This window comes from Giraffa tippelskirchi, chromosome X (genome assembly GCF_054371585.1).
Source record: "Giraffa tippelskirchi isolate mGirTip1 chromosome X, T2T-mGirTip1v1.2.pri, whole genome shotgun sequence".
In the NCBI taxonomy this organism is placed as follows: domain Eukaryota; kingdom Metazoa; phylum Chordata; class Mammalia; order Artiodactyla; family Giraffidae; genus Giraffa; species Giraffa tippelskirchi.
The window spans coordinates 142,754,443-142,771,404 of record NC_137289.1 but is presented as its reverse complement, the minus strand read 5'-3'; the positions used below and the strand labels follow the sequence as shown (position 1 = coordinate 142,771,404).

Sequence of the window (16,962 nt, the reverse complement as noted above, 5' to 3'; positions counted from 1 at the left end):
TGGACTGCACCCTACCAGGCTTCTCTGTCCATGGGATTTTCCAGGCAAGAGTACTGGAGTGGGTTGCCATTGCCTTCTCTGGTTTCAGGCACAGGCTCACTGAAAAGAAATAAAGCCTTTCTGCCCTTGCCATTGTCCACTGTGGGCAGAGTGACCTTAAGGACTTCAAGGAGAAGAGAACGGATGGACCAAGATAAGATTCAGGTGATACTTTATCCTTAGCTCAAGATTCCATTTAATGGCACTTGAAGCCCAGTCTTCATCCCCAGAGATCCTAGATGGGGATTCATGGTTCAGAGTTGAATGAGGAGGTAGAGAAGTAGGAGTCATGAGCCTGCTCTTAGCTGTAACACTGCTCTGTGAGGAGCCGCCATCAGGTGTCTCTCTCACCTTATTCAGTTCAGTTCAGTTCAGTCGCTCAGTCGTGTCCGACTCTTTGCGACCCCATGAACTGCAGCACGCCAGGCCTCCCTGTCCATCATCAACTCCCGGAGTCCACCCAAACCCATGTCCATCGAGTCGGTGATGCCATCCAGCCATCTCATCCTCTGTCGTCCCCTTCTCCTCCTGCCTTCAATCTTTCCCAGCATCAGGGTCTTTTCAAATGAGTCAGCTCTTCGTATCAGGTGGCCAAAGTATTGGAGTTTCAGCTTCAACATCAGTCCTTCCAATGAACACCCAGGACTGATCTCTTTTAGGATGGACTGAGGCAATCGTCATTCCATCAACACTAGAGGTGGTACAGTAGGAGGTATCAAGTTACCTTCTATCTTTGATCAGTACACTCGGGATATTCCTATCCATCCTGGAAGTTATATCTCAAAGCCATGAATGTTTGCATGCTCTGTACTCCTGAATCCCTGAAGATAAAACCATCTTTAAAAACCATTTTAATAGCTAAAATCTACTTCTAAATAAGACTTACTTTATCTGATTTCTCTACTAATGTAGTTTGATTACCTCAGAGCAACAAGTACCCCTAAATTCATCACAGATGCTCAGGGTAGTAACGAGAATTATCACAAAATAATTTCCCATTTACCAATCAAAGAAATTCTAATTTCAGACTCAATAGAAATCTGCTTCTTTCTGTTTTACTTATGTCCAGGTTTGTTTTTTCCCCCATCATTTATTTTTTGTATTTATTCATTCATTTGTTTATTTAATAGTATTTGTTGTCTAAGTCATTGCTTTCAAATCTGTGCACTGTGGACACTCAGGAACTTTGACTGTTATGTGAAAGGACCTTTAATCCCTCCGCTCACCAAGTATTGACTGCGTAATGAATAAAAATAGATGTTCCAATATATTGACTACTACTTTCAAAGGTCTTCAGGTCTTGTTACTGATCAAATAAGAATCATTTAAGATTGTTTTTGAAATTATAGCCACTTCTTTTCCTAGTACAAGCATTTGCTCAATCAACTAATACTAGAAACATTGGTAAAATTATATGATGACTTGGAAATTTTCCTGATGGTATAAAGGGTTCCTCAAATTCATAAGAATTAGCAAACTCTGGTCTAAGACATGCAAATCTGGCTACTCCCCCATCTTGAATTAACGTCTGCAAATGGACTTTCCGAATCCTTGATCAACAGAAGCCATTTCTGATCCCTGACGACATTACAATATTGTTAGAGCAGAATCTGAGACAGATGTCTGTAATGTTAAAGGAAAATGAGCAAAACCCTCTTACAACCAAAGAAAAAGCCCCTTTGCTGATATAAAGTGATTGTTTCCTTCCTCTTTCTGAAAAAGCCTTTACCACCACAATTTCTTTCCAAATAGAAGGGAAGAATAGCACCTAGAGGGAACACAATGAGAAATAAAGGGACCCCAGAACCTGCCGATTGAGTCTCTCCCCCAAGCATGCCCCTGTCCTGTTTTGGACTTCCCTGGGTGTTCCTGGGGGGAGGCAGTGCCCAGTTAATGTGTTAGCCAGCACCCTCACTTTTCAGATAATCTGCCTCTTTCTCAGGCTACTCATCTGCCTGAGATTCAAGCTGTAGGAAGATGAGTAGTCAGTTATGATTCCTTCAGAGGCAGCACGTGCAATGTGCCAAATAGCTCTGTGGTTCTGATTAAACAGTCACTATCTTCAGTAAGCTGCAGTTGAAGTCCAAGGGGGACAGAGTAAGCACTAAAACCGCTGGTGAACCTGAGCTCCGGTCTCAAGCTCAAGAGAGAAGATGCCATGATTAATTCACTTCAACTGGATTTTTTCATAGGGACATTAATTGGAAAAACAGATACAAGAATTATATGATATGTATCTTTTGCTTGAAGTTCAAACAGCAGGAACAGATAATTCTCCAAAAAAATAAATCCCTTCTGGATAATAACTTCTTTTAGCTCATGTCCACCCTTTACCCCTCAGATTTCACTTCATCAGCTTGCAAAAGGCATGTTTTTTGTGTTAACTGGAAGGGGGAGGGTAAATCTTCATGGCTGGATTAAACAGAAACAGTGAAAGTGCCCCTGATGCTGACTCAGTCCTAATGGGTTCCTATGGAAGAAAGCATAACTTGATAAGGGGTGGGGAGACTGCGGAGGAGTCGAGGAAGAGTACAGAAGGAAAGAAGAAAACTTCTTTGCCTTCTATTGCCTACATGGGTTTGGTGGACATTTTATAAGGCTAGCTTAGCATACTTCCAAATTGGTAGCATACTTCCAAATTGGTAGCATACTTCCAAATTGGTAGCATACTTCCAAACTGGTATAATGATGGCTGGCTTCAGCATGAAGCACACATTCCACACATAATAAGCACCCAATAAATATTTATTAACAGCACCTGACCAATTCGAGACCAATTTAGAAGACTGCTTCTGTCTTTTTTTTTTTTTTTGCCAGCTTCCCATGCCATCTCTACTTGATTTCAGCTCTCAGAATTCTTTTAACAAGGCTCAAGACTGAGAAGATAGTTTTAATTACTCTAAAACTTGCTCATTTTGCCCTGGTCTTATGCTCTGAAAATAATTTCTTTCCTGAGGGAAGTATACCACCAATAGCTTTGCTTGTTTTTCCTGTTTTCTGATTAGTGTTTGTTGAAACATGAATTATAAGGAAAATAAGAAACTGTCTTTGCTTTAAAATTACTTTATGGTGGGCATTTACTCTAAAACAGTTCAAAAATAAGTTTTTTTTTAAACCTACATCGCACAATAATATTTTGCCACTTATAATTGTAAAAGGAGTGCCACACATTCTCTTGTAAGCTGACAGTTTTGCTAACTGCTATTACTGAAGTCATTTTAGTTCTTTTTTTTAGGTTTAGGGAAGTCTGGTCCTGAAAGAGTAATAAACCAACACTCAGAAATTTGAAAATATTGGAAGAGGCATCTCATTTCCTCTTACCAACTTTTAAATTCAGCTTTGTGATAAGTATAAGAGAATAAGCAGTGATTCTTGAACTTTAGAATGCATAAGAGTACCATGGAAAGCTTGTTCAAATCCAGATTCCTGTGCCCACCATCAGAGATCTTATTCAGCAGCGGTTGCCTGGACACTGGGGTTTCTAACAGGCTCCCAGGTGATGCTGATACTGCTGGTCAGCAGATCACCCTTTGAGTAGCATTATCCTCATGGCCTACTACTGCTAAGTCGCTTCAGTCATGTCCGACTCTGTGCAACCCCATAGAGGGCAGCCCACCAGGCTCCGCCGTCCCTGGGATTCTCCAGGCAAGAATACTGGGGTGGGTTGCCATTTCCTTCTCCAGTGCATGAAAGGGAAAAGTGAAAGTGAAGTCGCTCAGTTGTGTCCGATGCTTAGCGACCCCATGGACTGTAGCCTACCAAGCTCCTCTGTCCATGGGATTTTCCAGGCAAGAGTACTGGAGTGGGGTGCCATTGCCTTCTCCTGGATGAGTACATACAGCCATTTGAAACACTCGACATCCTGCTAGAGGATTATGTGTGGGCTCAAGTAATCCTGCCTAATAAACTAGAATGGATATCAATATTTGGGCATCTTAAGTCCTAAGCTTTGGCAATACCAGAAACAGTATGTTTTGAGACCAGCTCCAGTTTGACAAATGTGTTGTCACCATCACGACCCATGCCTATCAATTCTGTTGTTAAAGCTGCCTAACTAAGAAGCAGGGGAAAGCCTGCTCCCCTACCTTGAGAACTACTGAGTCAAACCAAACATAAGATCATTACAACACAACTGTGGAAAAGGGAGAAAGCACCTAAGCAGATTAAGTTACTTTTTATGATAGCAGTTTAAAACACCAGAAGCCAAGAGGAATGGGTGAACTTGCTTCTGTGGGAAGCAAAATGGGGGCGACAATCAGAAAAGTGTGGGGTACATTTAAAATTAACTCACACCAGTTCTTTTGTCCACTTGAATTTTGTAGGAACTTATCATATAGAACAGCAGGCTCTCAACAAACTGGCAGACATGATTCAAAGGATAATAGGTGTCCTTGAGTGTCGTTGAGATGTATTTATATCATCTGGAGTCCTCGTGCTGTTAATGGTCCATTTATTTGCTGTGTTGGCTGTGAGACTAACAGAAAGCCCATTCTCTGAAGCATATAATAAATTAAATTCAAAAGATATTGAGGACTTCTGATCTGGTTGAAATGAAGGAAGCACAATTCACCCTATCCTCCCATGAATTACAACTAAAAATACATAAAGTAACTCTCTGAGAATTGCAAGTAAACACACAGAAGTATGGTCAACAACATTAATCATTAAGGAAATGTAAATGAAAACCACAATAAGAAATCATTACACAAGTATCAGAATGGCTTATAAAATAACCTGACAATACCAAGTGCCAATGAGGATGCAGAGCAACACGAACTCTAATATATTCCTCATGAGAACTCAAAATGGGACAGTCATTCCAGAAAACAAATTTGCTGTTTCTTATAAAGGCCAACAAAATGCCAAATAAACCATTCCTAGGTGATTATCCTAGAGAAATGAAAGTTACATTCACACACAGACCTGTATGTGAATGTTTATAGAAGCCTTAAAAAGAAAAAAAATGTCTTTCAACAGATGGATGAACTAACAAATTGTGATCCAAATAATGGAATGGTACTCAGTAATAATCTTAAAGGAAATCAGTCCTGAATATTCATTGGAAGGACTGATGCTGCAGCTGAAGCTCCAATACTTTGGCCACCTGATGCGAAGGACTGACTCATTGGAAAACACCTTGATGCTGGGAAAGACTGAAGGCAGAAGGGGATGAGAGAGGATAAGATGGTTGGAGGGCATCACCGACTTGATGGACTTGAGTTTGAGCTAGCTCCAGGAGTTGGTGATGGACAGGGAAGCCTGGCATGCTGCAGTCTATGGGGTCACAAGGAGTTGGACACAAATGAGCAACTGAACTGAACTGACTCAGTAATAAAAAGGATTGAATTAAGACTTTACAGTGAAGGACAGGGAAGCCTGGTGTGCTGCAGTTCATGGAGTCGCAAAGAGTCAGACATGACTGAGTGACTGAACAACAATATAAACAACACAAATGAATCTCAAATACATTGAACTGAATAAACCAGTCTAAAAGGGGTTACATACTGCATATTTCCATTTATTAAAAAAAACAAAAACCCAAAAGTTTTAGAGTGATCAGTGGTTTGTCAGGGGAAAGTGTAGGTTAAGGGTTGACTACAAAGGAGCAGCATGATGGAATTTGGGGGGATTTTTTGCTGTTTAATCCTGATTGTAGTGGTTATAAGACTCTATTCATTTGTTAAGACTTACAGAACTTCATGCCAAAACAAAAGTGAATTTCACTGTATGTAAGTTTAAAAATAAAAAACAGTTGTACTAATGCTGAACATATACATATTCCAGGACCCAGCCATTCTACTTTTTGGTTTATAGCCAACATTTGTTCACCCAAAGACATGCATGAAAGTGTTTGTTGTAATACTATTCACAATAGTTCAAATCTTAAAAAGTGATACAAATGAATTTATTTACAAAAGAGAAAGAGACTCACAAACATAGAAAGCAAATTTATGGTTAACGGAGGGGAAAGAGAGGAGAGGAGGGATAAATTAGGAGTTTGGGATTAACATATACACACTGATACATATAAAATAGATAAACAACAAGGACCTACTCTATAGCACAGGGAACTATACTCAAAATCTTGTAATAACCTATGATGGAAAAGAATCTGAAAAAGTATAGATTTCTATGTATATATAACTGAATCACTTTGTTGTACACTTGAAACTAACACAACAATTGTAAATCAACTATATTTCAAATTAATTAGTTAAAAAATAGCCAACAATGTAATGGATAAATAAAATGTTGTATGTTAATCTAATGGGAATTAATGAATTGCAACTACACATAATAATGTGGTCTACTCTCACAAAAATAACACTGAATTTTAAGAAGGCAAATATTAAAGTGTGCATACTAGATGATTTTATTTATATGAAATTCAAAAGCAGGCAAACACTAAGGTGTTAGAAGTTGTGGTAACATTTACCCTTGGTGGGCTCATGACTGAAAGTGGAAGTCCTATTGGGGTGATGGTAGTGCCCTACTTTCTCTCTTCTTGTTTTTTGGTAATGCTTTATTCTTTATCTGGGTGCTATTGATATAGATCTGTTCAGTTGGTAAAAATTCATCAAGCTGTGACCTTTTGATTAGTATACTTTATCTATGTTATACTTCAATATCATGGGGATATACATAGGGTGGGATGTATGGACAGAGTAACATGTAAACATATACATTACCATATGTAAAGTAGATAGCCAATGGAAATTTGCTGTATGACTCAGGGAAGTCAAACCTGGGCTTAGTAACAACCTGAAGAGATGGGATGGGGAGGGAGATGGGAGGGATGTTCAAGTGGGAGAGGACATAGGTAAACCTATGGCTGATTCAACGCTGACATTTGGTAGAAACCAACACAATACTGTAAAGCAATTATCCTTCAATTAAAAATAAATTTAAAAAAAAGGAATATCCCTGGTGTTCTGAGGATGAAGGCCACTGTAGCACCCGGCCTTTAATCAGTCCTCTGTATGATTTCTCTTTTCATCTCCCACACGAGGTGCAGGGACTTGGTTTCCTGTGTCACTTCAGCTGGCTGCAATTTCAGCAGTGATTTCAGGACAAGTGATTAAATGAACGTCTTTCAGAGTCCTTGCTGGTGGATCAGATGTAGTCAAGGCGATCGTGTGTCGCTGTACAATGCGTTCCCTAATGCCCAGAGAGAAGGCGCAAATGGCCCAGGGGGAGGGCTTTCGGTGTGGTGGGTTTTCTCCAGAACTGTAAGTTTTGAAGTTTTTCTCTTGTAACAGGTAAACACCACTAAAAAATATTCTCTATAAGACAATCAAAATGTGTCCCCTTAAGAAAGGACCAAGACATGCTTCCTTTTAAAAAAAAATAGGTGGTTCCTTTGCCTTATTTCATAACCATGCTTTTTGCACTTGTGATTAACAAATGATCTCAGTATGGGGTGGAGGAACAGACACAGTGGTCGGAGTCTCTAAAATTGTAGAAAATTATAATGCAGATTAGTGGACATTACAGGCTAGTGGACATGTTTTACTTTTTAACGTGGTTTTAAACCCCTCCAAAGGAATACATCTACAAGCAGATTTTGTTAGGTGATGTAGAGTCCAACTCCAGCCTCTGGAAAAGCTGCCATGATTGGTATAAGAGCTAGAAAACAGGCAGAGAGAGAATTGATAACAAGCTTACTGAGCATCGAATACTTACAAAATTCCTGACTGTGTGTGTTGTGTACCTATATAGATATCTGACCATATATGTCTGTTTCCAAGTCTATATCTGTTATCCTTACACATATATACACATATAAGGATCCATATGTACACATTTATTACATATATCCTTATTTGATCTTCTCAACAACCTTTGAGTATATTATGATCTGTTTTAAACATGATAATCTAAGAGTGAGATGAAGTAATGTGCCTTAGGTATTCACAGAAAACAACAGAGAAAAGATTTGAAGCCAGTTCATCTTGGTGCCTGGTGATACATCAGGGGCTTTATGACCCATGTGGGCCTGGGAAGCGAAACAATCCATTTTACAAAGGAGCACTTGAGCTGGGGTTTTCAGGATAAGTTTGTTTCAGATCATTCAAGAGGACTATGACAAAAGTTAAAAGGCTGAACATTGTGAGCCTTGATGTTTGCAACTGTGACGACTTCAGTATGTTTGGGGGGAGAAGAAATAAATCAACATGAGCAAAATGCAAGGTCTGCCTGTGGTGATGGTGACGGGAAAAAGGAGATGCCCACATTGCAGGGGGAGGAGAGCAGGCTTGAACCCTAGCTAAGGTATATTGGCTCAGATGAGCCCAAATTCCACCTTGGCATTGACAGAGGTGACTGAAACCCAAATGAAGCCATTTTATATTCTATTTGTGGTGCTATATACCTTTATCCTGAGTTTCTACGCTTTGAAGTAACAGATTTCTCTAAGATTAGCCAAATTAAATGTGAGTAAATCCCATATATGTGTATTGACCTCAGGCATCATAACTCAGGTAGTTTTTGAATACTTGGATTCATTTTCCCCTCAATATTCAATGTATTTTTCACTACTCTCCATCCTTGAGATGTATCCAGACTGTCATCTCAGCTAGAAGGCTGATAATACTGTATTTGTCTTAGAATCTTGTAAATCAGTGATTGAACTGATCCTGCTTCCCAACATTACCTGTGTGTCAGCACCAAATTATTATAAATCCAACATATTTCCCAAGTGCATTTAGTTTGAAGGATTCAAACTGTTTTCTGGATTCTTTATTAATCCTCACAATATGTACAGGAGGTACCCGCTCTCAAATGTAAGGCCCATTTTACAGATGGAGGATTTGAGCAGCTTAACCAAAGATGTGTCAGCCACATCCTCAAAGGAGTGCGGATCCAGCCCAGCCATTACCCTGGACCTGTTCATTCCTGGCTATTGCTCTCTTTCTTATTGAACGTGGCTTCTCTGGGTTTCACTCTGGTGCTGGTCTTTGGATGGTTACTAGGCAACTTGAGCTGTCACAGCCTGGCTGGTTCGAAATACGAGAGCATCAAAGTCCTATAAAAATGAGGCAAAATCTTCTCATTGTACACACATTAAATATAGTTTAGTACAATGCCATTCCAGTGAGGATAGGCCAGGGAAAACGAAAAGCTTTGAAGAGCAACCAAACAGTGTGTATTTGATGGACTGGATTAATTTTAGGCTGATAATTATTTCAGGTGTCAGCACACAGAAGAAATGAAAAGAAAGTATAGCTGCTTGCTGTAGAGAACATCAAGCCCAAGGCACTCAAATAAATACTCATACCAAGTGGAAAGATGATGTAAACGGGATGGTGAGGGGTCAAGATGGAAGAGAGAAATCATCCAATAACCCAGGTGACTTGATCTTGCCTGCTCTGAGCTTGCCTAGTGATTTCAAAACAGGGAAGCAAAAAGGTGAGTAAGAGGAGGAAAACAAGCTCTGTGCAGTCGTGTAGATCCACATAGGCCTGGTTATGGGAAGTGGGTTTTGTCTTTGGGGAAAGAGGAGGGTGCAAGATGTGGTTCTGGGCCTTGGAAACAACAGCAGAGCCACGGGCCTGCAGCACGGTTCTTACACATAGGCAGGGAGGGGCCGACTGAACCTCCAGCTTCCCATAGGCTCTGTATATATTGCTGGCAGTGTTTTCACTCCATTCTGTTTAAAGAGGGGGCATTTTGACCAGACCTCACAAGTAAAAAGTTCAACTTTTCTAAATTTTTAAGTGTGTCTACTCAAGTCTTATTATAAAACTATACTAATCAAGACAACGTGGTATGAGTGGAAACAATGCAAAAAAAAACTATCAATGAAAAAAACATATAGATTCAAGAAATATACTCAGACATGTATAGATGACTGATTTGCAACAGGGGTGCACAGAGAAAGAATAATCTTTTTCAACAAAAGTTGCTGAAACAATTGGAAATCTGTATGCAAATACTTGAACTTTGAACCAGGCTTCACACCATCCCCCTAAATTCACACAAAATACAGCATCGAGCTAAATGAAAAGTCTAAAACTATGAAAGTGCTAGAGGAAAATATACAACAAAAGTCCATGTGAGCATAGGTTCAACAAAGATTTCAGAGATATGACACCAAAAAAAAAAAAAAAATTTATAAAACAAAAATTAGATATATTTGATTTCACCAAAATTAAAAACTTCTGGTCTTATTGCATGTAACTATACTTCAATAAATTTGTTTAAAATAATTTAAAAAATTTTGTGGGACAATCAATCCCTGAGATGTAATTCACACCTGTCCCATGTGCTCCATTCCCCGGCCCCACTCAACCTCACAGACAGGCAGAAGAACTCTGTCAAAATGTGTCCCTTAAAACCCCTCTGATTCCATGTGGTTCTGCCCAGGGAGGCACTCTGACTATGCAATATCATCCTGATATCCCTGCTGATAGACTGCAGAAGGGATTACAGACATAGCAACTGCTGTCACAATTACAACTCATAAACAATAGCCAGTAGCTTATGCTTGGTCAAGAAAGAGATGCTGCTATTTTTCATTTCTTCAGAGTTCTAGCTAATGCAATTAAGTCTTAAAAAGTAAAGAAGCTATGTAAACATTGGAAGAGTCATATTACCCTGATTTGCAAATGATGTGATCATTTCCTAGAAAAACATCAGGCACAATTAAAAGTAAATTATTGGATTGCAGGTAAAATAATTTAGTAAGGTACTGGCTACCAGGAAAAATATTTTAGAAATTAATTCATTTACTAGTAGAAACCAGATAGAAATGAATCTCATATACATCCCATTAACAATAGAGATGAAAGCTACAAAATATACAGGGAAAAAGTTAATAAAGAAATGTAAAATTTATTTGAGAGAGAGCTATAAATTTCATTGAGCAACATAAAACAAGGCGTGAATGTAGTGATATACCATGCTCCTGGATAGAAAGTCATAATATAATCAAAATGTTAATCCTTTTCAAATAAATATATCAATATCATATAATTTCAATCAGAAACAAAACAGGCTTTCTTTTTTATTTTTATTTTTATTTTTTTTTTTTATTAGTAGTATTGTTGTTTTATTTTTTTATTTTTTTTTTTTATAAATTTATTTATTTTACTTGGGGGCTAATTACTTTACAATATTGTAATAGTTTTTGCCATACATTGACAAGAATCAGCCATGGGTTTACATGTGTTCCCCTTCCCGAACCCCCCACCCACCTCCCTCCCCCTCCCATCCCTCTGGATCATCCCACTGCCCCGGCCCCGAGCCCTTGTCACATGCATCGAACATGGAATGGTGCTCTGTTTCACATATGACAATACACATGTCTCAATGCCATTCTCCCAGAACGTCCCACCCTCACCTTCTCCCTCAGGCTTTCTTTTTTAAATTAAAAATAATTTAAGAATGTATAGGGGCTTCCCAGGTGACGCTAGTGGTAAAGAATCTGCCTACCAATGCAGGAGACATAAGAAACAAGGGTTCAATCCCTGTGTTGGGAAGATCCCCTGGAGAAGGACATGGCAACCCACTCCAGTATTCTTGCCTGGAGAATCCCATGGACGGAGGAGCCTGGTATACTGCAGACTGTGGGGTTGCAGAGTCGGACATGCAACAAGAATGCATTTAATAAAATAAAGTATGCAATTTGCCAAGAATGTTTTTGAGAAGGTAGTAAATAAGGAGAGATGTATCCTCCCTACTATTAAAAATTACTGTAATCCAGAATCTTCTCCTCAGGGTTTGCTTCTGGCAAACCCAACATGACACAGTTATGAACAGTCTGTTCCTCAACCATATTTTAATGGGGATGCCAGAATTCAATTTCAACACTGGCTTTTATACAGATAAGAGAGCATGAAAGGAAAGTAAGTTTAAGCTTTTTAAAACTATATGTTATTGGCCAACTGGGTCTCAGATGGGCTATGGACCCAGGAAGCAGTCCTTATAATCCTTTTCCCATTGTCTTTTACCTGGGCTCTGCTTTTTAAACATTTGCCTTTGTGACCTGGTCCTCTTTCTTGGCTGGATCACTTGGCTTGTTTCTCATCCAACACAGCTCCTCCCCATTTTGTTTGTAATTCTGTGAGTTGGCACCCCTCCTGGTGCTTTGTTCTAGTTTGGCCACCTTTATGTCTCACTTGATTCTGGCCCAAGATCCAGCACTTTTTCTCCCTTGCCCCATTCCTATGGGCAGTTCCAAAATTCTAGATTTAGTCACAGATTCCTTCACAATCACTCCTCCTTCCCTGGAGAAAACTGCCTCCAGTGGATTCTGACAAGTGGCTAGAGTCTGAGTGATTTGGAGTCTGGGGCCATGTCTGATTTAGCTGTCAGGCACTGATATTGTTAGCATCACTATAGTTGTATTACCTTGTTAGTACCACGGTCTAAGTGGCTTAAATAACAGGAATTTATTTCCTCATGTTTCTGAAAGGTAGAAGTCCAAGATCAAGCTATCAGCAGGTATGGTTTCTTCTGAGGGCTTCTCTCCTGGGCTTATAGATGGCCATCTTCTCCCTGTGTCTTTACATGGTCTTTCCTCTGTACATGTCAGTGTCCTCATCTTCTCTTCTTATAGGGACACCAGTCATATTGGACCTAACCCCAATGATCTCATTTAACCTTAATTACCTCTTTAAAGATGCTATCTTCAAGTAGTTCCAGTCATAGTTTCTTCAGTGATGCTTACTGTCTAGCCAGTAGAGAGTGATAGGGTAGTAAGAGAGGAGTTCAGCGAATGACCTGCCCACTTAAGCAGCTGACAGGAATGTTCTGATTCCTAGAATCCTCTGGAAAGGAAAGGATTCCAAGCACGTGCCTCCTGAAGGAGCTTCTCCATCACTCCATTTGCCGAATGATTAGTATCTCTTTCCAGAGGGTACCACAATCAGGGTATGACTCTACTGAAGTCCAAGCTATCTAGCATGTCAGCATGTCCTTGTGTATTGTGTCTCCCAGGAAATGCTTGCAACTGACTTACATGGAACTAGCATTCTCCCTCTTACTCAATTCCTGGATGCAACCCTTTCCTTCTATTGTGTGGCTGTGACTCACTCACTTTCAGTATTATCTGCAGTGCCAACAGCCAGCATTCTGCAAGGTGGCAGCATGGGGGCAATGGACCCATCTCTGATCTGGGCTTTGTTCTACTCCATTCTGCCACTGAACTTTAAAACAGGGATGCTGGACACTGGCTGTGTGTGAAAACCACCTGGGGGGAGGCTTTTTAAAAAACCATCAGAGTGATTCAATATCCACAAATCAATCAACACCCTACACCACATTAACAAAATGAAGGAAAAAAATCACTTGATCATCTCAATAGATGCAGAAAAGGCATTTGACAAAATCCAACATCCATTTATGATTAAAACTGACCAAAAAGTGAGTATAAAAGGAACATACCTCAATCTAATATAGGCCATATATGACAAACCCACAGGTAACATAATACTCGATTGTGAAAAGCTGAAGGCTTTTCCTCTAAGATCAGGAACAAGACAAAAATATCCACTACCGCCACTTTTATTCAACATGGTATTGGAGGACCTAGCCATAGCAATCAGACCAAGTAGAGCCGAGAGAAAGAAAAGAAAAGGCATCCAAATAGGAAAGGAAGAAGCAAAATTGCCACTATTTGCAGATGACATTATACTATATACAGAAAATCCTAAAGACTCCACCAAAAAACTATTAGAACTAATAATAGTATACTATTTGGTCTCCCTGAGGATAAAGACCCTCCAATTGAACCTCTAATGGTGCCAAAGAATGTGTCCTTCCCTCTGCCATGTAAAGTGTTATGGATAGATGTTGATGACCTTATTGCCTTAAAAGAATCAGGACCACTGAGTTATAGTGAGATCCAGATAGTACGTTGGAAGGTTGTGGAATAATCAGGTGACAGCTGTTAATAAGTGTTTTTTTTTTTTTTTTTTAACTGGTGCAGCTGCTTATGAGGAACATTCCAGACCCTGGAAGCCAACTCAGTTTCAACCATTCTTATCTTCAGTTACCTAGTACCTGACTCATGCCTGACCTGGTTCTCCTGGTCTTTTGCTTCCAGTATTATAAGTAACAATAATTTATTATTATAAATTTGCTTCCAATTTATGACCTTGGCCTATTGGATCCAATCCTTCTTGGTGCCATTATCTGTCAATAACCCTTGCATATTACAAACTATCCAACCTTGCTCCATGCTGATCCTTAAGGAAAGATGGTAGTGGACAGATGTGACTCAGGAAGAAATATTACACCAATGATTGATTTTGAGACTTTCAGCCTATAACCTAAACTCTCTAAATCTCATTTTTCCATATGCAAAACAGAAAAGAAGAATTGCCTCACAGGATTATTGTGAAGACTAAATTATGATATTTATAAAATATTTGACATAATGCCTACCCATTAAAAGGTGCTGCCTATTATATAGAACAGGGCTAATCAAACTGTGATTTATGGACCAGGGCTAGTTTTTTCATTGCTGGTCTCTGATGGAAAAAAGAGTACAAAAATTGAGAGTTAGCATTCAGAAACTTTTAGACTAGAAAATTCCTTTTTAAAAATGATTCAATCTCCAAGTATACTTAGAGAAGCCCTGATATAAACGAGACCTCAGTTGAAGAAATATCTGATGTACAGTTTCGCATGTGTAAGCTGGAGAGACATTCTTAAGAAATAGTATACGACCTCTCCCTTTTCTGCTGGCCAATTACCTTCATGGTATTGTTGATTCTTGAAAGTCTTCCTGTAACACCATCACATTTGTGGAGAACTTTTTTCCCTTTTCTGCTCATTTGTTGGTGTCTGTTAAAAAAAACACAAACGAACATTAATATTTGTTCAAAACATAACTCAGAAAATCTGTTTCAAAGCATGCAGGATGCATTCCAAGGCCGATTGGCATTTCTGATTTGTGTTACCCATGCCATTTCCCAAAGCTGTCAGGGGATAATTAAAAGTCAGAGGGGAAATTTAATTTTCTTCATATTAAGGTATAGTGGCTATAGTAGAGAGAAAGCATTAACATTTTCAGGGCAGGAGGAGAGGAGAGCTTGATTAAATCCAAAGAAAACAATCAATTCTAGGCGTATGCTGTGGTCACTTTATCCATTAGCTTCAGGACAAGAACAGCATTTGGAGCACAGTCTTTTTCAAGGCATTGGCACCAAGCCATTCCTGAAGCACACAGTCATTGTGGAGACATTTAATTAGTGCATTTTGCATGATTGCCTATGGGCACAGGCAGGGAAATGTGCCATCTAGCCCTTTTTAGGGTCAATTGATGGCTGGAGAGGGGGCCAGCCTCCAAAGTCACGGTAAATTTGGTGAGGTTAGGGACTCCATATTACTCCCATTTTTTTTAATATATTCCATGTCCAGAATAGAGCCTGGAACATAGTAGGCACTCAATAAAATATTTGTTGGATGAATACATAACTCCAAGTTCGCCAAAGCTAGAATCCCTCCAGAAATCTGGTCCCACCCATCATGTCTGGTTCTAGTAAATGACTGAACCAAGATTCAAACATAACCATAGAGTTCAAGGCTCATTCTACTATAGCATGCCGCAGAGATGACATCAGAAACAATTGCCGTGCCCTCCATAAATGCGGTGGCCCCACAATGCCCCCCTCCCCAGACTCCATGGGACTGAGTTACCCCTTACTGCTCTCACTCTTCCCTAAAGAGGGGTATACAGTGGTGCCTCTTAAGCTTATTACCATGAGAATAGAATTGGACCCTTCTCCTATGGGCAAATAAGTCCTCCCTCTATCATCCTCTACAGAATGTGTTCTGGCCATGTCTTGAAGAACATAAGCTGGCCCTTGGGAGTACAAAAGGAGACATTACTGTGATAGATAGAAGTATAAAGCCAAAGTGGAATCTGGGACTAAAAATCCATTCCAGTCTCATCTTTATCCTCCCTGTTTCAACAGCCTCGTGTACTATATGACCCTTGAGCATCTTTCACTTGAATTTTTTAAAATACAGTAAGAAAACTAACAACACTGTTTAGTTTAAGTAAACATGAAAGCACTTTCCAAATAAGTTGACCTCCTTTCTTTGATCAGCCAAAAAGAATGTTTAAGATGAGCTCTATGCTGTACCCTGAAGGTTGAAAAATTCAGACTTTGTTATACTGAAAGAGCAAAGGACTTGCAGACTCATAAATTCCGAGTCCTTTTGTTTGTCATCAATAATCTAATTTAGTGGCTTTATAAAGGGATGCTCAGGACTTAAAGGGTTATAAGAATTGGGTTCAGGAGAAAAACAGGGATGAAAGCATTGGTTAAGACTGGAAGAAAATAAGAAAGGCTAGAAAGGAAGAGAAGCAAATCAAGAAATAATGAGCTAAAATTTCAAATCTTGCTCCTAACTAGTGCCTCTTCTGGACTAAAAGCTATGAAAAGTATAAAGAATGAATTTCTCTGTCATCTTTACATGCAATATGTCTTACACTTAACTAAATAATTATATATTAATTTAAAATCAAGAGCAAAGTCATAAGACAGCATAGAAAACATGTACTCAAGTTGATAAGGAAGAAGAGAAAGTACCTTGCAAAACAGAATTCCCAGGAACTCTGTGGGGGGTGTATGTATGTGTGTGTGTGTGTGTCTGTCTGTGTGTGTGTGTGTCCTCTTTGTTGATGTACTTTAACTGATATAAGTAATACGTTTTTCTCCATCTGCAATTTTTATATTATGATTTTTAGTTTTTTAGTCTTTCCTCTTTTGTTTATCCATATTTTTTGTTTTGTGCTATAAAAGTTTGGTTTGCAACTTTTCTATCCATTTCTTACTGAGGTATACTTAACATACAACTATATTAACTTCAGGTGTCCAACATAATAATTCAATATTTATATACATTGTGAAATGATCACGACAATAAGTCTAGGTAACATCTGTTACCATACATAGTTACAACATTTTT

General features: G+C 39.1%; 1 protein-coding gene across 1 annotated transcript in view; it reads right to left on the bottom strand.

The window, feature by feature from the left end:
- LOC145536274 (uncharacterized) overlaps positions 1-16,962 on the bottom strand; it is a 401,900-nt gene that overhangs the window by 81,612 nt on the left and 303,326 nt on the right. Inside the window, exon 4 of the mRNA XM_081565321.1 lies at positions 14,739-14,829. Within this exon, the coding sequence (XP_081421447.1) occupies positions 14,739-14,819 (81 nt within the window). The 5' untranslated portion in view covers positions 14,820-14,829. The remainder of the gene's footprint in view (positions 1-14,738; positions 14,830-16,962) is intronic.